At 37.6% G+C, this 21020-nt stretch overlaps 1 protein-coding gene across 2 annotated transcripts in view; it reads left to right on the forward strand.

Moving 5' to 3' along the window:
* Window positions 1-9124: 9124 nt before the first annotated feature.
* Window positions 9125-21020, forward strand: part of GLRA2 (glycine receptor alpha 2) — a 186457-nt gene continuing 174561 nt past the window's right edge. For both annotated transcript variants that reach the window (XM_057538474.1, XM_057538473.1), the window contains exons 1-2: window positions 9125-9192; window positions 11346-11479. In XM_057538474.1, the coding sequence (XP_057394457.1) occupies window positions 9125-9192; window positions 11346-11479 (202 nt within the window). The remainder of the gene's footprint in view (window positions 9193-11345; window positions 11480-21020) is intronic.

The raw sequence follows: 21020 nt of genomic DNA on the forward strand, positions 1-21020 counted from the left end.
TTTCTCCACTATGGTGAGAGTGTAAATTATTAGTACACTGTAAGAAACAACTTAGCATCATCTAATAAAATGAAGCTTTGCATACCTTAGGATTCAGTAATTCTTCCTCTACATATGCACATGTACAGGAGAAGAAAGGTACAAGAATATTATGCAGCATTATTTATCATAGCAAAAAACCTGGAAACAACCCAAAAGCCCATCTATCAACAGTGGAATGGATGAATAAATTGTGGCATGCTCAGAGAACGGAGCAACACAGTATGAAAATGAATGACTTCTTGCTACATGGCAACGATATAATATGGACCAAACAAAACAAGTCACGGAAGAATACAAACAATCTCACTCAATTTATGTACCAGTTAAAACATGAGAAACAACAATATGTGTGTATGTGTGTGTTAGAATAATAAAGCAAAGCAAGAAAATGATGAGATTAGTAGATTAGCATTTAGGGGGCTTCAGAAGTGTGGGTTATTTTCTATGTCTTATGCTATGTGTGGTTACATAGAAATTTGTTTTATCATTATTATGTATATTTTATAAATATTCCAGATATATATTTTTATAAATATCCAATACTTCATAATACACCATTTTCAAAAAGCAATTTAAGGTAATAATTAGCAGTGAAGTTTAATTAGAAATAGAGCATCAAACAGAGAGGTCTGAGAGCTAACTCAAATTCCAATCCAAGGAGTGAATAATAAGAACAGATAATATAAATGTTCATAATGGGTATTATGAAGCTGGAGATGGCTCTATCAGTCTATTTGAGATAGGTTCTACTCAACTTTTTCACATTTCAACCATATGGTCAGATGGTTGACTATAACTCTATAACTCTAATTTCATGTTTATCATGAAACCTTCCTAGGCAGAATGCACTCAAGAAGCTTACACATCATTCAGTCCACATGGGTTACTTGGCAGCCTGATAGCTACATTTTCATTCTGGTTTATATGTCAGGTTTATATGACATATAGTTGGTATGTCACATCCTTGATTAGTAACGTATTTGGGGCACAGACAAGATTAATTTTGTGAACCTGCCAAGCTAAGAACCAGAGTTTAAATGGTGAAGAATCCATAGGTGAATGCCACATTTTGAAGCTCTTGGGTGTCAGTAAGCTGACCTCCCCAGATGATACCCTGACCTAGAGTCCTGATCCCATAATATTTATTTTTCTTACCTTCACATATAGATCATAAGTCCCTAGAGGGCAGAAATAATGTCCTATATTACTTTGCCTCATCTTCAGAGAAATACACAGTACTTTGTATATAGTAAATGCTCAATCAATATTTGTTGACTGGTTGATTGACAGGACTGTTGATTACCTACGTCCTTTCCCATTAGTATCTATGCTATGCTTTACAACAATAATAAAAATGTTGTCATTGAATATAATGAGTGGAACTCCACTTCAACTACCAAGTGCTAGCTTACTTGCAAATATAAAACTATTGCTATTGTCCAACTTAAAATAATTCACTCTTTCAAAATCAGCTTCTTTTTAGTCTTCTGTGAACCAAGAAGAGGCATTTTATATGGGCGGGGGGGGGGGGACAAACATTATCAAGTCAATAATAAATATTTAAAATCTGAGAACTCTCCAAAAGAAAATTTCAGCAAGAGTATCATGATAACTCAGGTGATGTCGAGGCGGTTTTCGTGTCAGTTGTAGAACCAAACCTAGGAGATTCTAAGACAAGTGATACTGCAGCAGTCAATCTTACTGTTATTCGTTATTTTCATTTTGAGAATTGTGGCAAAGAAGGGACCTTTCCAATACATTCGAGTAGGATTATATTTGATTTATCCTCCAAATTATTGTTTGCCTACTTGATGTTTATGAAAAGAAATGCTGCATTTCTCACGTTAGCCAACAGAGAAGCAATCACTTGTATGAATCATCACTGGAAATAGAAATTGTTTCAAGTGCTGGACACATTTGTGGTCTATGAACATTGAGCACTAATAAGCAGAAGAATTCCAATCCTAAAATGATTTTTCTGACATCTAAGTCACTTAATCCAGAAATGCTCTGGACAGACATCCAATTGTCTGCATGGAACCTGGAAGAGCAGTGATTTCACATTTACACTTCACGGCCTTGAAGCTTGCCTCTCTGCATGCTGAGCATCTTTATTCATTCCACAAGATAAAGAAGAGAGAAGCAAGCTGGATTTCTAAAAATTGGAGAATAAATGCAGGGTGACAGCAGCTCTTTAGGCATCCTTGCTCTGTAGACAACGCTGACCATTGAAAACTGCTTTAAATTCATCAGTACTAGTGCTTGCAGCAGCCTGCACAAATCAAAATGTGGGAACTACATTTTTTTACCTCCCTTTTAAAATTCCTGTCCTGGGGCTTCCCTGGTGGCGCAGTGGTTAAGAATCTGCCTGCCAATGAAGGGGACACAGGTTCGAGCCCTGGTCTGGGAAGATCCCACATGCCACAGAGCAACTAAGCCCGTGCGCCACAACTACTGAGCCTGCGCTCTAGAGCCCGTGAGCTACAACTACTGAGCCCACACGCCACAACTACTGAAGCCCGTGTGCCTAGAGCCCGAGCTCCGCAACAAGAGAAGCCACCACAGTGAGAAGCCCGTGCACCGTAATGAAGAGTAGCCCCCACTCGCCGCAACTAGAGAACGCCCGTGCGCAGCAACGAAGACCCAACACAGTCAAAAATAAAGAAATTAATTAATTAAATTAAATAAAATTCCTGTCCTCCTATCAACTTATTTAACCCAATGGAGTGGGCTCCATAATGTGCCCTTTATTTCCAATATAACCACTGCAAGGAGATAAAGGACATATGGACCAGTGAGTGGCCATGAAGGTTGAGAGTCAATTGTTGACTCTGCAGTGGTAGCTTAGAGATCTAGGATTTAAGAGATAGACTCTACCTGATACCTGAGATATTACATATAGTCAAAAATGGCAATCACTAATCATTAATCTCACAAGCTACACATTTTAACCAATATCATAATGACCATGCAGCCTCACGTCAGAAGGTTTTCTCACTCAGAAATCCATTCCAACCTAGGGCCCTAGAGTGAGAAGAGGGTCTGTTGGAGGCAGGAGAATGTAATTCAGAACATTCTATCACGATGAAATTGGGTTTATCATTCTCTGTGAGGAAACGTCCTCAAGCAACTAAAGATTTGGTAAAATAACTTCTTGCCCTCTCTACCTAAACCTCTACTTCTCAGCTGGTGTCAATTATAAATTAATAAGTCCTTTCTTAATCTCTACTTCATCTTTTCAATGGAAGAAAGAATGCCCACGTAAGAGGAGGGCCATCTCTCTTCAGGAAGACCCATAAGAGTTCACGAGGTGACCTGAGGCAGGATATTAGATATCTTTCAACTCTTTTCCTAAGGAAATTGACTTTGAGACTCTTAATAATGGGCTTTCGGGACTTCCCTGGTGGCGCAGTGGTTAAGAACCTGCCTGCCAATGCAGGGGACACAGGTTCGAGCCCTGGTCGAGGAGGATCCCACATGCCACGGGGCAGCTCAGCCCGTGCGCCACAACTACTGAGCCTGCACTCTAGAGCCCGTGAGCCATAACTACTGAGCCTGCGCTCTAGAGCCTGCGTGCCACATCTACTGAGCCCACGTGCCACAACTACTGAAGCCCGTGCACCTAGAGCCCATGTTCTGCAACAAGAGAAGCCACCGCAATGAGAAGCCCTCGCGCCGCAACAAAGAGTAGCCCTGCTCACCGCAAGTAGAGAAAGCCCGCTCACAGCAGCAAAGACCCAACGCAGCCAAAAATAAATAAATAAATAAATAAATAAATTTATAAAAAACAAATGGGGTTTCCATTTGTCATTTGTGTGTATGAATTTAATGGAGACCAAAATTCCATCAACAAAGGGGCACTTACTACAATGGACTCATAAACATAGTTATTAAAAACAGTGTGGGTATATAGTAGTTTCTCCGTGACTTGAAAAATATCAGTCATACATATGATGAGAAATAAGTCTGTTCCCTGGATAGGAAATATAGAAAGTATGACTTTGTCACTTAATAATCATGTGGACTTGGGAGAATTGATCAACTTACATGAGCTTTAAATTCCTCACTGGAAAAAATATAGTGATTAATCATTGTTCTGCCTACTACATAGTATGGGTATTTTGAAAACTACAAAGCATTATGTATATGTTAGAGATTTATCAGTGTCAGTAAATGATACTGATGTTCAAACGATTCTGATGTTCATAAGAAATGTCTATTTGTTTACATCTACTTAGAATTCTTTAATATGTGGCATCATATAGACCAAATATTGTGTATTGATCCTTATGATGTTATAGGATGGGTCAGAATCTTCTCATTTTTCTGGTAAGAGTACAAAACAAGGGTGCCGCATGCCTCAACCAGCTGTGATTCAGTGAATTAGAAGCTTAGGTGGATTCAACTTCAGGATTCTGTTGCATTGCAAATAAGATCTTTTCCAAGCTCCTGAGACTTACTGTCTTTGAAAGTGGAATTGTCCAAGGGACAGTGAAAACATGAACTGTAGCAGTCAGTAGATGCTCAGAACTGAGATTATGAGCCTAAAGCACACAGTCAGCTATGATGTGATAAGACTTTCAAGAGTATTCCGTATTTTTTGTAGCAATATCATCATCTGTATTTTATATATTATGACAATGAGGCTCAGTGGTATTAAATGACTTGCCCATGGTCATATAACTGATCAGTGTTAGAGGTGGTACCTGGATTAAGGACATCAGATTAATAGTCTCTTAGTTGTATTTTCATCTCATGCTATAGACTCCTGAGCCACTGAGCTGGGTTTCCTTTCAAATCATCATAGTACTCAACTTGTTAATTCCCTGACAAGTAATTTTTTTTTTAGATTTAAAATGATTAACAAGTAATTTCTGACAGAACGATACATATGTAAGTATATTGGTTTTTTTAAGCAGCACTTCTGGGTGCATTCAAAAAAGTACATTCTCATCACCATTATGATTCCTGTCATAACACTGAATGGATGGATATACCATGGTAGACAAAACCAGATGCTGCCCCTGTCCATTACAAAGCTCATTACCTAAGCAATTAATCATATACATGTATACGTGCAATGGTGACAAGCTCTTTGAATCAAAGTTGCTGAGTAGTAAGGGAGCCTGTAATAGATAGAGGTGTGCAGGTCGGGAAAGTCCTTCTTGAGAAAATAACACTTGAGAAGAGATTTGAAAAAGCTGATGTTAACAAGACAAGATGGGAGGCATGAGCACTCTCTGGGATTAAGCAAGATGGCAAGCACGAGGGACTAAAAAAGGGCCGGTATGGATAGAGGAGAAGGAATGAGATGAGTAGGGAATGAGATGAAAGACAATGTAGGCATAGGCCAGACCACGTGGAACTTTTAGATCATGTTAAGTAGTTTTCTTGTTCTACCTAAAGATCAGCGGAAAGTCATCATGTTACTCAGAGGGTATGACGTGATCAGATTTTGATTTCTGAACAGTCGTTGTGGATGCAGTGTAATCATGAGGTGGAGGAGGACCTGCTGCTGGTGCAGGTAGAGGAGTTGGGTAACTATGGCCACAGTACGAGCAAGAGATCAGGGTAGCTCAACTAGGGTCATGGAGGCTGAGAGGGAGAGAAGTGGACAGACTTGGTAAATACGTGAGAGAAACTCAATAGAGCTTCGTAGAGAACTGAATATGGTAGGCGATGGAGACGGAGTCTTAGCGTTGATGCCTTGGCTTTTGGTTGGTGATAATGAAACAGGCACAGCAGGAAAGAAACAGGACTTGAAGGAAGTATTAAAAGTTTGGTTTTGACCTGTGGACTTTGTGGAGCCTTTGAGACATTCAACAGGAATTGTTTAGGATGTGCAGGTCTGGACAGAAATATATATTTGTGTGTCATCTGCATAAAAGGAAAATGCAAGTTACAGATGTGTATAATATTGTCTAAGAGAGTGTAGTATGAGAAGATAAGAGGACCTCCAATACAGACTTTAGAAAATCCAACTTTTACAAGTCAGGTAGAGGAGGATATGGCTGCCAAGGAGACAGAATAGGAGGCAAGCCAGGAGTGTACTGTGTCACAGGGTCGAGGGAAGAAAGCCCTTCAAGAGAGCAGAATGGTGGCTCTTAGGGACAGAAGAGAGGGGGAAATGAGGGGCTGCTAATCAGTGGGTATAGTTTCAGTGATGCAAGATGAGTAAGTTCTAGAGATGCACTGTACAATATTGAGCCTGTAGTTAACAACATTGTATTTTACACTTAAAAATCTGTTGAGAGAGTAGATTTCAAGTTAAGTGTTCTTTCCACAATAAAATAAAAATAAATTTAAATAAAAGAAGGGAAAAGAGATCGATGATGTCAAGTGCCATGTAAATGTCAAGTAAGATGACAACAGCAAAATATCTTTCGGCCTTAGTTACAAGGAATTCATTGGCAGACTTAGTGAGAGCTGTTTCTGTAGATTGACGGAGCTGGAATCCAAATTGAGGAGAGCTGAGAAGTAAAATGAGGAGGTTACACTAGATCCTCTCTAAAGTTCCTTCCAACTCTAAAATAATATGTGCTTTGATCTCATGCTGCTAGCCAGAGTCTCCCTTTGTCACAGGTTTCCCTACTCACCCTACTCTTGTTTAATAACAAAACTCTGCTGTTGAAAGAAATGACTTGCAAAGACTGTATTACTTTAAGCATCATTACAACCTCAAAAAATTTTAGGACAAATCATTTTCATATACTTTTACATAAATATTTTCTCTTTTGGAAAGAATCTTGAACACAAAAAAATCTTGTATGAGTTTTCTATAGCACCAATTGAAGAAATATATTTCCAAGAACTGATTTTATTTTTTGGGTCAGGACTGCAGGGATAAAACCAGGTCTAGAGTTTCCATGTGGATGAATTCGGAAGTGAACAGATTCAAAGCTGCAGTCCAGGGATGTCTCACCCTACACCATACTGTTTTCCTTTTAAATTGAATCACTTTTTCTGGGCTTTGGGAGTTAAGAGAACACTTCCAAAGAACTGATTTTGTATGGAAGCAGAATGCTTGGGCACTGCTGCTTTTCATCTAAAGAAAGGTCCTATATTCTCACTGTCTTGGTGGGATAAATTTCTGATAAAAGGGCATACAGACCATTGCTACTTGACGTGTGATCGGTGGACCAGCAGAAACAACCTCAGCTAGGAACTTGTTAGAAATGCAGAATCTCAGGCACCACCTCAGACCTACCAGATCAGAATCTGCATTTCAACAAGCTCTTCAGGTGATTTATGTTAAGATTAAAAGGTGAAAAGAACATGCATTTTTTTCTCAGAATCTACTTTCTAAAAACATAGAATTCTTTGTTACTCTGCCATAATATTTAAACTTATCCATGGGCATATTAGTCATTTATGGACTGAAAATTAATCATTTTATTTTGTTTTAAAATTAAGACCTGCAGTGGAGTGCCAAGGTGACGAACAAGGTACATTTTACAGACAAAAAGTAGGTTACACACCCAGCTCATGGCAGAACATGAATTTTTCATTCCCCCTTGCCAGAGCTGATAATTACTTACACTGAACTATCTACCCTTCCTCTTTTTTATTAATAACAACATTTGTAAGTTTAATTTGAAATAGCAAGGTTACCTGTCATGCTTTTGTACAGGATTTATAAACTTTCACTATTTTCTGTCTCTTTAGCCAATTTAGGAGAACATTTACACTTTATTACACGACTCCTCCCTGGTGATTAACAACTGGAATGGGCAGATGAAACTCCACCCGCAGTCTCACCCTTCCTTGCTCCAGCTCTTACTCGGAGCCCTACTCTCTAACCTTTAACCAGGGCAAGAAAAGATTGCTACTGCCCCCTGCCGGCCCATTGTATTTTTCCTCCTCTACAAATCCGTGACTTGAAGAGGATGCCCAAGGATATTGAGCCGCTGAAGAAAGCTCAGAGAAGGGGCTTTCCCTAGTAAAGAAGTAGAGAGATCCTTTGGGAACAGGCAGCTAAAATCAAACGAAAACACTCAAGGGGCGAGGAAGGTATAAAGGGCTTCTAAATTAAATTATCGATCCTCATGACCATTTTCTGCATATGGGCTTCTCTATGCCCATGAAATGTACCCTCCTCTTCAGCACAGGATTCCTCTTTTGCCTCTAGCTTTCACTGATAACGAGTAGACTACCCACTCCCCTATTATAATTTCAGTACTCTAGATCCTGTTCCCTGCTTCGCCCAATTTTCTTTTCCCACGCCTAGACCTTATTCCCTTCTCTTTTCTGCTTCAAACTCCCGTCCCGCCCACCCACCGACAGACTCGCATTTCCAGGAGCTCAGACCCTAGCCTTCTTCACCCTCTCCATCTATCCTGACCTCTGCTCTTCCCTGGGCATCACCGCACCCCTTCAGCACCCCTTCGCGCGGAACGGCCAGTCACTCTTTGCCTTGGAATAGCAGGCATGTCCCCTCTGGAATGCCTCTCCCCGACCCCCGCCCCAAGCGACTGAAAAAGGAAACATGCGCACTTCAGAGCTAGGAGCTGTCCGAGTGCTGAAATTTATAAGCTCGGTAAGATCACGTCTCCGTCTTTCTGTAGCCCTCATTCCAGCACAGGATTTCAGCAATTTTGCCCTCTTCTTCCTACCCACTCCAGCACGCAGAGTCCTTTCTTCTCCCTCATTTACAACTTCTTTTAAAAAGAGAACATTTTCTAGAGAAAAGGAATTCGCTAAATAGAAAGGACATAAAACAAAAGCTACAGCAACCCGACTTCCAGCATGGCATTGTCACCAGCCCCCTTTGCATGGTGATGCGATTAAGGTAGCAGCATTTTTATTATTCAGGAAAAGCAGCTGGGGGATCCATCAGTTCTAAGGCTTTGTCTTTCCTAGGTTAACTGATGGTCCTAAGCCCCCGTTTGACCTGACCATGATGCCCAGTACTGGCACTTTTTGTTTTTTCTCAGCAAACTGTACAAACCCAAATCTCTTTTTGATTTTCAAGGAAACTAGATTCCTGCCAGATTTTGAGTCTGGACAATAAATAGATACTTTGTCCTAGCTTCTTTCTGGAATCATTTCGGGAATATTTTCCACAAGCATCACAGATACAGGAATGAACCGGCAGCTAGTGAACATTTTGACAGCCTTGTTTGCATTTTTCTTAGAGACAAACCACTTCAGGTAGGTGAAACGACTTTGCATGCTGATATTTTCCACATGAAAACTGTTTGAAAGAGAACGTGTCATGCAATTTTTATCTATTTCTCTATGCCCCGGACCACATTATGTTAATTTTATAAAGGAGAGTTAGAGTTCTTTTGTTCTTTTAAAAAGCTTAATTATGGTGGGAAGGTGGTAAATTTTCACAAAGGCAAGGTTTATGATGCATAACCCCACTCTGTGCATTTCAACGTATTTTCACAGCCAATGTGATATTAAGATACTCTGATGAGTTGCATGCTCTTTACATTTCTAAATAATGGTGATTTTTTTTTTCTTTTTTGCTTTCAAATTCTTCTGGAAGTCATTTAAAGGGATTATTGAATGCAGTGCTTTTCATATGGTGGAAGTGATTGAATTAATTTGCCAGAAGCATGCTCATTTTATGTAAAATATAAAAGAACCCAGATTCTTAGCTAACTTGGGACTTCTATTGTATTTCAGCAACTAGATGCATGCTATGAGAACTACAATTCAGGAGATTTCTTGAAATATCAAAAACATTTAAAATCTCATTTTACCACTGTAGCCTACTGTTCAATATATTTAGAAATGTATTGCCTATCAAAACTGAATTAATATGACATCTTTGTATTCATGCATGCATGAGAAATGGACTATGCATAATTTTAAAAAGTGAGAAATCATTATTTGCATGCTTGCATTTTCTACTTAATTTACAAATCATCTAATCAATTCATACCTCAAAATACCAGATTATTACCAGTAAGTGAAATAGCCATCCTAATGGCTAAGAGGTTCTAAGACAAGATAGAGATAAGAGATGTTCATACAACAAAGTGTAGGACTCTTCATTTAATTTTCACCAAATTTTATGGTATTTTTTCACAGAACCAAGAAAAATGGAACATATAGCAATAATGCTATGAGTACTGGGAAAACCCACTATGTTCCTTTCAGGTTCACACCTCCTACTATGATTAAGAAAAATTGTAGGCTGGGTTTTATTAGAATCATCATCATCATCATCTTCATCACCACCACCATCACCATTATAATCAAATAATACTTGATTAATCAGATGAATCTGCATATGGGAATGTGAGTATTTCTAGGTGACTGTATCAATTTTTAACTCTTACCAAATGTTTATATCATCTTTGTACTTATATTTAATATTACTTCTTTGAAAAACCGGCAAGAATGTGGTATTTCCCTAGTGATAAGAATTAACAATATTATTTGTTAAAATGCTGAAAAGAAAGCTTGTAAAATATATACTTTATGGAAGAAATCAACATTCAGTCAACCACTATGTATTGTCAAAGAATTCATTTCGCTACAAACCATATATGCTCTTTTTATAAGCCTTTTAAGGAAAATGAAAGTCTGAGAAATTTTCCAATTACCATTTAGTGTTTTTGATAATGCAAAAGACAGAATGCTTTAGAAGTTCTTTTTCATGAATACTTTACTAGAGAGTCAACAATTTAAATGCTAATATATAAATAACAACTGATAAAATAATAGAAGTACAGACATGCTCATTGTTGACCTATTTTAAAATGAAGTTAAATTTCCAAGTGAAGATTTTCTTCTAGAAAACACATTGGAAATTATTAATAGCTGAAAGCTGGAATAGAATCTAGCAGGTGACAAAATAAGCAATGGGATACTTAGTTCATGATTTACTTTGTTCTGCCCATCTTATTATATATTTTTTATAAAAAGTAGAGGACATATTAAGGGCCGAAATGCTGGAAGAATGTTTTAGAAGTCATGGGGAAATAATTTAAGACAATCACATAAATTTTAGAAATTATCTTCATTTTTCTGATGACACTAGAAAGAAACAGCTTTATATATCCATAAAACCTACAACCTAAAGCTATGCATGTTGTATCATCTTAAACATCTTATGGCAAAGTTTGGTAACTTAGGAGGTATGACTCAGGATTTATACCTTTCATCACTTAAAGTTAACTCTAGACCATGTACAAGTTAGGAAGTTGACCAAAGAGTTTATAATTTTCCTTTTCTTCTTCTTAACATATCAACTATATTTACAAAACATGATGTCAAACATTCTGTGAGCATCAGTTCTCAGGTGATAAGAATGGAATTGTTGCTAAAAGAGTTAATGATGTGTTTAGGGCAGCTTTCTGCAAAGACCATGACTCCAGGTCTGGAAAACAACCTTCGCAGACCCTATCTCCTTCAGATTTCTTGGACAAATTAATGGGAAGGACATCAGGATATGACGCAAGAATCAGGCCAAATTTTAAAGGTAGGTTTCACTGAAACTTACGTTAATTAAGCCTGTGGGAAATCTAGATGTTTGAATACTCTGAAAAAAAATTTTCAGGGCTTTTTATTATAAAGTGAAAACAACAAGCATAGTATTCATTTCATTTTGGCATTCTTTTGAACTAGTTGATTTAATAGCTTAAATTTTCCATGTTGCTTGCCACTTTCAAAAACTTTCCTCATTTGTGTTATGTTCCACAAAGAAAACTAAGGTCAGAGATTATTGCCACACTTCCTATGTTATCTTAAGTGGGAGTGGGACTGGAAATGAATACAAGAACAAATAATGGACTTGATTTGTATGAATCGTTATACCAAAATCTTTGGTTTGGGTTTTCAATACGTACTCCCAAAATGAAGTTTACATCTCAATATATAACATGCCATTTTATACACTTTCAGGCCTCTCTCATTTTTAAACCTTGTGAGAAAAGGCTCTAAGTGAATATATTACAAAGTTTTGGTTTCCTCTTGTTTAAACATTCTAATTCTTTATTTGAAATTATTTATCTGACGTTAACAAAGAAGATCACAGAATTGTAAAGTGTGTATGTCAAAGATGGTGGATACTTTCTTTGTTCAATTAGAAACAAACCAAAAATTTGGTGTTTTTGTATGTTTAACATTACAAAAATGTAATTAATATAAATTATTTTTTAGAAATTACCTTTTATCTATTTGATTTATTCTTACTCTGAATCAGAAAAATACTGAAATAAGAAAGAACCAATTAATTATTAATTGAATTGTTTTTGATGTTTTAATTTTTGGACACATATTTTAAATAAATGCATTTTATCTTGTAATTTAACTTGAAATAATGCATTATAAAGTGCTTATATTTTATAAAAGGATAAATCTATAATAGTCTAGGTATTATGTCATAATTCATGCATCGCTTTGGTTTTGCTTATTAGCTATTTAATTGGATTGCTTTCCTTGAGGTTTGATTAATTTTTATTATTGGCAAATATGAGCATGAAAACTAAATTCAAAATTCCTTTCTTCTTTAAATGCTGCACCTCTGAATATACCCAGCTAAGGGCACATTTCATAAAGAAACATGTCAGAATTTTGACCAAACAGATGTTTTTGACTTATAGAGTATTTCCAAAAGAGACAACAGAACTTAGTTCAAAAGCTTGATTTTGCTGAAAACAATTTTCATGTTCGCCCAATTTCATATTAATTTTGTGGTCATTGGAAGTCAATATTTGAAATAAAATCCTATGAGTATTCGAGAGTCAGCTTTTTCAATGGGCCTGCTCACTTGTACATTTATTCACTGAGCCATTCAATAACTTTTGAGTCTGAACTACATGCAGGATACTAACTACTGCATGCTTTGAAAACTTGAGAGTTGAAACAGGTTTGGATGCTACCATCAAAAATTTCAGTGGAGAGACTAGATGTTACATGCATACTTATACAATAAAATACTACAGGATTCCAACAAAAGTAGAGATGCTTTCCTATTAAGCTATTCACGGAAAGCTTCATAGAGAAGGACCAGAGATGGAAAATTGTTTCAAGTTTATGAGCATCTTGTTTAATAGCAGCTATTATTCATTATTTTCTAGAAATAATTTTTTAAAAGGGAAGAAAAGTGCAAAGAGTAATAAAACAAACACCCATGTTGCCAATGCTACTTTAAGTGACCACACAGAATGAGCAATAATTTCCACACACAGCTTTTTTTTCTGGTTCTTCTGGGGATGTCACCCTTTGGAGATAACATTTCTCATGATTCTAAAGAATAAATAAATGAGGAGAATATCAATCATAGCAAAGCATGGCCATGTTTTTGAGATCTGTCCTAAAGACCTGAGTACAGGATGTTTTAAAGACTTATAAAAGGGAAATGGGTGAATATAATTTAAGACTCTAACATTAATGAACTTTACTGACTTTTGTCTCCCTCTTCCCTTAACTCTCCGATTCAATGAACCCTGATATTCTTTCATAACTTTTACTTACATGGACCATTTATATCAGATCAATTACCTAACAGCTCTCACAATTCTCTTTACTGTGAGGATCTTGGCTTTTCCTAGATGTAAAACATTCCCCATTATTTTAGACTAAAATGATTTTTCCTCCTTGGTGTTCCCATGAAACTTTATATGTCTAATACAGTTCTTTTGCATATTTATGTTTTATCAACTCACCCCCGCACTGCATCTGAGAGGGCAGGGAGGTACCTTATTTATATATATATAATATTATATATATAGTTTATATATATAATATTATACATAGTTTCAGGTGTACAGCATACTGATTCAGGGTTTTTGTTTTTTGCAGATTATATTTCATTAGAGGTTACTACGAGATATTGGGAAGGGGTGGGAAATTTTGAGGGACGAACCAGTGGTCCTAGTGGCTAGCAAAGATGATTTTAGCTGAGCTGAGGAGAAAGAAATAAAAGAAAGAGATAATAGGGAACTTGTAACAGCAAAGAGGCTAGGAAGACTATAGTACTTACTGCAGTTGATTAGCAATGTATCAATGAGAAATTTTATAGAGTAGGTAGAAATGAAAGATGATTAGGAAATGTGATTGTATCTGGAATAGTGATAGGCTCCCTGTAAATGCCAAAAACCAAACTGACTATGATAACAATAGACATGGTGATGATCATGACAATGGTATTGAAAACAACGATAATGGTGATTAATAAGAAGACAAAAGGGCAAAATTTGACCACAAGAATATAAGCAAGAGCCAAATATGGGCTGTTGAGATAAAGGCTATGGCTTTTCTAGAAGTCTTATTAAATATTAGCACATTTCTCTGTTTTCCTTGCTGCCGTGCATTGGCAAGGGAAGAGAAATGTATATGCACAATTTTTCTTATTGGAAGGAATTTTTCCTGCATCCTTTCAAGTCAGTAAAATATTTCATGTCTATTCCATATCCCTGATGGGCTCTGAAAAATGTCATAATGGGCATATATACAAGAAGGAAGATGGATGTAAGCTAGAAAAGGGAACCAGAAGTGATTCAGACTTAGACTCTGTAATTGAGAGTCATTCTTAGAAACTATAGGGAAAAAATAGCTTTTCTGATGTGCTGAAGCACAAGTGTATAAACAAAGTCATGAGTCAGAGTTGCCAATTGCATTCCATCTATGAGAGCCATAGAGACTTGGGTCAGACCCCGTCAAAACATAAATTTTCAAAATCCTCATTTCAGATAAAAACACAAGCTATGTCCATTCACAATTACCTGTTTCTGAAACCATGGTAAATGTTGATTCTATGTCAACAGAGAAGCCTCTTTCCCCACTTGGGTGATTTGTCTCGTTGTCAGTTGATTTATCATGGTGTTATTCCATCATCCTATCAGATATTCCTTTGTCAGTATTACTGTATCTTGAAAATGCCACTTTAAACATTAAGCTTTTAAAGAAGCCAAATGAAATGCTCAAACCTGGGCAAAATGCATTAGTTCTGATTCTCTCTCTTTGAAACAAAGCCTTTATCTATTTTAATGAAATTTTCTTTGAAAAGAAAATTAACTTAGAGTTATATCTTAAGTTTCATCCCAATGTGAATAAATACATTTCACCAGAACATTCATTTTGGGATAGGATCTGGAATAGATAATGCCAGGAGATAATTATTCCCTCCACTTCTTTGTGCAGGCCATGCACACTAATCTTTTTTCCATATCCGGAGACCTAAATTTTAAAGTGTGATGTGCGATATTAAAACCTACATTTGCATGCAGTATGGTTTCCTTTATTTTCCAAGGAGTTATCAGCTCAAAAGGTGTTTCAGATATAAGTAAGAAACAGATCCACTTCCAAAAAACTAGAGGTCTTCATGTTTCTCCCCTTGGAAAGTTTCTTGTCTGTAGCCAAGTGGAGCTCAAGCTCATGTGTTGTGCTTACCAATCCCTGGAGGGGTGACTTGAGCACAAATGTCCAGCAGAGACACTTGGAAAGAATGATTCTCTCAGTTGGTGATAATGTAGCCCTCGTGTGATCATTTCTTTGATCACTCTGGCAGATGCGGGCATCAGATAATACCATGGGTTCTGAGAAAAAGAACAGAATGCTTACAAGTCTCAGAAGTTTTTTTTTTTTTTTGCAGAAGTGTTTGACTAGAGTGCAGAAAGTGGTGGAAACCTTCAGGCACCTGAAAGGGTACAGTCATTTTATATAGAATAAGACAATAGGAGATAAAAGGGAGGAAATGATTATTGAAAGGAAAAGCTGGGTGTATCAAAGAGAAATTTATATATGACAGTTTTGTTCAGGGATGATGTTGATGAAGATTTTTGAATATCCAAAATCCACTGGCTGTGTCACAATTTATTTTAGCTTTTGTGTGCTGTATGTATACCAACCAACACATTTGTATATACTAGGCTGCTACGATGGGCCTGCAAGTTGCTTGTCAGGGATTTGAGGTAACATCAAGAAGGAGGCATCTACAGCATTCTAACACACTCTGGTAAAGTCTATTCCAAAGGATAAGTTCATTTATTGGAGTACGTCTTCCATTCCATGGTGACAGAGTAGTAGAGTGGGAGGGGCCTTGGACTTGGATCCAGAAAACCCAGGTTCATGTCCTGGTTCAGCCACTTTGGAGAAAAGATGTCTCCACCTCTCCATGACTCAGGTTTTCTTCTGACTTTGCCCACCTCATTTGGGTTGTTCTGAGCATCAAATGAGATCATATATCTGAATGATTTGTTTCCAACTATTAAAATTATTACAAATAATTTGAATTATTATTACTAGTCTTCTATTTCTCTTTGATAACTGACACTGACTATGAATTCTCAAAGCTTAGCCTTCATGGTGATTGGGTCCTTAAAGTTGTTTGAATTTTTTTTAATGGAAAAAAACGAGTCAAAGAAGTTCTAGCATTTTAGAGTCCTACCACAGTAAGCAGGATGTAGATGTCACATGTCTCAGCGGGTTCTCCTTTATTAGTCTGGTGGGAAGATTTCCAACCTGAAAGGGCTATTTCATATTCCTAAATATGAGACAAAAAGGGAGCCATTTGTGGGAAGGAATTATCTTTATCCATTCAAATCTTATCCCTGATTATTTTCTTAGACTCATTTTTTAAATGAACCAAGTAAAAGACATAGAACCAATTTCGCTTGGTCCTAGAAAGGGCTCTAAATTTAATGGAAGATATATGACTGTCATTTCTGATGTATTTTCTTGTCCAGTTACTGCAGTTGCAAGGGTCACTGCACAAACGTGAATTGATTTTCTATTTTAGAATAAGTATTTTAAGGAGAACATTTAGTCTCTACAACATGGCAGGTTAAGAGCACTGGAAATGGAAGCCCATAATTTAGTTTTTGAGAATGTATTGTTCCTTGGTTGATTCTGGGTGATTTCATATCCTTAATTTTCATTATGAAAAGAGCCTAAACTTTTTATCCTGAGTTCTATAGTGCTTTCTGTTACTCCCCATGCTGAAGAACAATTCAGTCCATTTTGCTGATAATCTGAGACTTCATTTAAAAAAATAATGGCATATACATCAGGGTATCTCGGCACTTAGAGAGTGGACATTATAATGCGTCCAGTTGGCACTATCAGACTTAGAGAAAAAATAGTTATTAGCTTGTTCTTCGTGGTGTTGGGTATTTTTCTTGGTGTGTTGGATCAGACACGTTTGGAACAGGGTCTTAAAAATGAAAATATAGTTGATTAAGCCTCATAACAAGGTCTTTGGAAGCATTCTGTGTTCTCCTTGGAGTTAACACCTAAGAGGCTGTCTCAACTGTAGGATGCAGCACATTCCTCATTGACTTCTTTCTTGAGAGGGCTACTCTGAACACTTGTGACTGATTGCAGACACTTTTAGCCATGTGAAGCCCATCGAAGGAAGGACATGAGCAAAAGGAATAGGTCTCTAACTGGTATTCTTAAGTGTGAAGGACCTGTAAGAATAAAGTCACTAGATTTCCATTATGGAGTCTAGTCTGGCTAGCCAACCAAATGTGGTCATGGGGCAAGTATGAGAGGGAAACTGGACACTCTCTCTGACTCATGCCCTGGCTTATGCACTCACCACTCCTTTAGGAAGTATAATACATGAGTACACCAAACGATGGCTCTGTTTTATTAACGTGTCCATCCAAGAGGGAAAAATAAAATCCTGGATCGAGTCAAAATGCGGAAACTCAATAGGCAATTATCATGAATGTGACTGGATAAGTCTTGTTTTCTATTTCTTCTTTTTTTTCTATCAGGAGGTGGCTCATACTTTCTTGAGGAAAAATAAGCTACACTTGCCCATGCATTGTCAAAGCAATAGAATAAATTTGCAGCAAGGGAGCACATATGTGAGCACAAAAAAATTACATGTAAAAGGTTTTCCATCTTTATATTTGAATCTAAACACACAATTCATTTGTTTATTCCTTTAATAAATAAGTAGCGAGCAGTATCTATATGCCAGGCACCATGTTCCTTGCTAAGTATACAGTGGTAAACAGAAATTTAAGCTTTTAAATGTCAGTTCTCACTTCAGTAAAAACTGGAACATAATTTGTAAGTTTAATGCTGTACCATCCAGGATCTTTGCAGGAAAGAAATGACACACTCCAACAGGGTGTGGGAGGGTTTGGAAAAAACCAGTCCCTAAAGGGAGAATGTAGTACTCTGGGATTGCCAGCAGTAGACCTGAAGAGGCAAGGGAGGGAGTAGCTGCCAGAACCTAGAGAAAGTGGCTCTACAGAGAGGCCACCTAAGGAGATCTATGGAGCAATGGAGTCAATCTGTGCTGGCCTAGCAGGGAGGAAGCTAGGGAATAAATATTCTGACCTCACTCTCCTCCTGCATTCCATTTCCTTGCGGGAACCTCACGTTGGCCAAATCCAGTTCGAAGTCTGAGGGCAAGGGAGCTCAATGATGCAAACCCGGAAGGTCAGCTTCCCAGAGCACAGAGAAGAACAGAAAAGAGGAGAATCTCTGGGGGGAAATGGAAGATAATCAGCTCAAAGTCAACTTATGAGCAAAGCCACCCTTCAACCTGGTCGAGCAGACAGCTCCCAAACTGATAATCCGTTTAGTAAGCCTTCCTTTATCAGTCTTGGGAAAGCAGGGAAGTGAAAACGGGATATCATCTGGATATACTATCCCAGTAGATAAATGATACCTCCAAATGCAGAGAAGAGAGAGGAAGATAGTGGAACGTGGTAGTTCTGTTTCCTAAGCAGACAACTGAAAGGTGTGCAACCAATGGACAGGGGTGGGGGCGGGGAGGGAGGGCGGGAAGGGAGGAGGGAGAGATCTTCCTGCGAAATATATGAAAATAATTAATATAGCTTCCTTTCTATCTGATTTAATATGTTTATATGTTTGCTAATATTGTTGTGTTTGCCCCACAGTCAATCCCCTCCAGGCTTCCCATGCTGGGATGGGTTGTGGACTTAGATTTGAGCACAAGACTTAATGCCAAGTCTCTTGGGGCAGCATTTCTGAGACACAGTCTTTCCTCCGTGCTCTTCTGTCTATACAGAGCTGAAGTAGAAGTGTTAGAAGGAAAAAGGACTGGGTGGGAGGGTTAGAAGAACATGAAGCCCAGGGGCAGAGTATTGTGCATTTTGAGGAAATGGCAGGTCTAAGGGAGAGCTGCTTGTTTCCCACTCCTTGGTTGGTTTGATTACTGCACCTGAAATACAGCTACTGATCGGGGCAATTCTGCTACTTTAGGAAAACCTCAGAACCACTTAACCACCTAATTTTTCTTTCACTTTTAAAACCCAAGTATACGTAGACGATAATATAATCTATCTTCTTCTGATTTATTTACATTTAAATACTTCAAGATGTTGATTTCTAAGAACCAATTCATGCCCAACAAGGCAGCTGAGATTTCTTATATCAGGCTTTCTCTTAGAAATAGCATTCTTTGCGCCCCTCTGCCTCAAATGTATTCAGAAAACAAGGGGTCTGTTTATTTAGCTTTGAACCTCCAAGTCTCTGAAAAGTGAAGGATACACACATTTGGCAAACCACACTGTAACAACTCCAGTTAGATGATACAATTCAGGATAATTTATACATATATTGCAGTGCTCAAAATGGATTTCTCATATTCTACTTTTTCCTTTGAATTAATTGTGTCTTTCATACTTGAACTTTGTATAGACTACACCAAGTCAAAGGACTTAGGATTTAATGCTAAACTAAACCAGCAACCAACCAGATGTGTTTCTCAAACCACGCTGTTCGGAATACCTGCTTTAGAGCCTGAGTCCTGTTAAAAAGGCATATATCTGGGCCCCGCATTTCTCCAGCTCTACCTCTCCAGAAACACTGAATGATGGGATCTGAAAATACTGACTTTAACAATTTCATTACTCCCTATAGTTTAAGAACTACAGCACTAGAATGAGAAGTTTTTGCTCCTGTAGCTGAAGAATAATATCTTCCTTATAGTATTTTTCCCAAGATACTGTGGGCCAGCATTGCCCTACCAAATAAAGGCAGGGGGAGATCCTACAAGAAAAAAAAAATCTAAACTGAGACTCATGAGGCCTTGTTTTAACTACACTTTTGCCAGCTGTGACCTAGAGCATGCCACCTAACCTCTCTGGGATTAATTCTTGTCATCTCCAAAATAAAGGACTTGGACCAAGATGTCTAGGTCCAACTTTGATAGTCCCTAGTCTTTATAGTCTAACATCTTTGAGTATGTCCTTTTGTAAATTATTGATTCACCCACAGAAGAGCTTGGATGCATCCAATCTTCCTAGAGAATTGGTCTCTGAGAAATTATTAATTCTATCCAGAATTCTTAGCACTTGCTGATATCTTATTTTGACTCCCAATATTTCAAGGATGATCATTATTCTCTGGAAGACTCTGGAAACTTATGAGAGGATTACTGAAGAAATCAGCCATTCACAATTTTTGTCTTGTTTTTGAAAGGTTCGGAGGTAGCAAATTCATGTACAGAGGCTGCTTCTAGGAAAAGTAGCTACCATGTTTCTTCAGTTCAGCATCTGGCCAAAGATGTTTCTCGAAACGCTAGTCCCATGAGATGTTCTCAGATATAAGGTTTAAAATGTGAAATAAGAACGGAAATTCTGCAAAACAGCCTCCAAGAGACTCCCAATATTCATTAGCATATTAAAATGTTTTGAGAAAACCTGCAGTAAAAATATACAAATAAATAGATATTTTAAAAACTTCTTTTACCCAGGGGCTTATCCTCTACTTATTAGATCATAGATTCCTTAAATGAGTAACATTCTGGGGAACTGGTGTTTCATGGGATACACTTTGGAAAATGTGGTCTTGGTAAAATCCATAAATCTAAAAAAATTTTTTTGCCATGAAAATAGGTGATGATGATGGGAAACCTACATACACATAAAATACGATGATCTGCTAGAAAGATAACATTCCTAAGAGTGGGAAGGCCCCAGCATTCAGTAAATGTGGCTTTCATTTTGATACATGGTCAACATTAGCATTCTGATGCCACAAGAGAATTACTCTACAAGTTAGATTATTATTGCAGGCTATTTATCTCCTGC

Source organism: Balaenoptera acutorostrata, chromosome X, assembly GCF_949987535.1.
Source record: "Balaenoptera acutorostrata chromosome X, mBalAcu1.1, whole genome shotgun sequence".
Lineage (NCBI taxonomy): Eukaryota > Metazoa > Chordata > Mammalia > Artiodactyla > Balaenopteridae > Balaenoptera > Balaenoptera acutorostrata.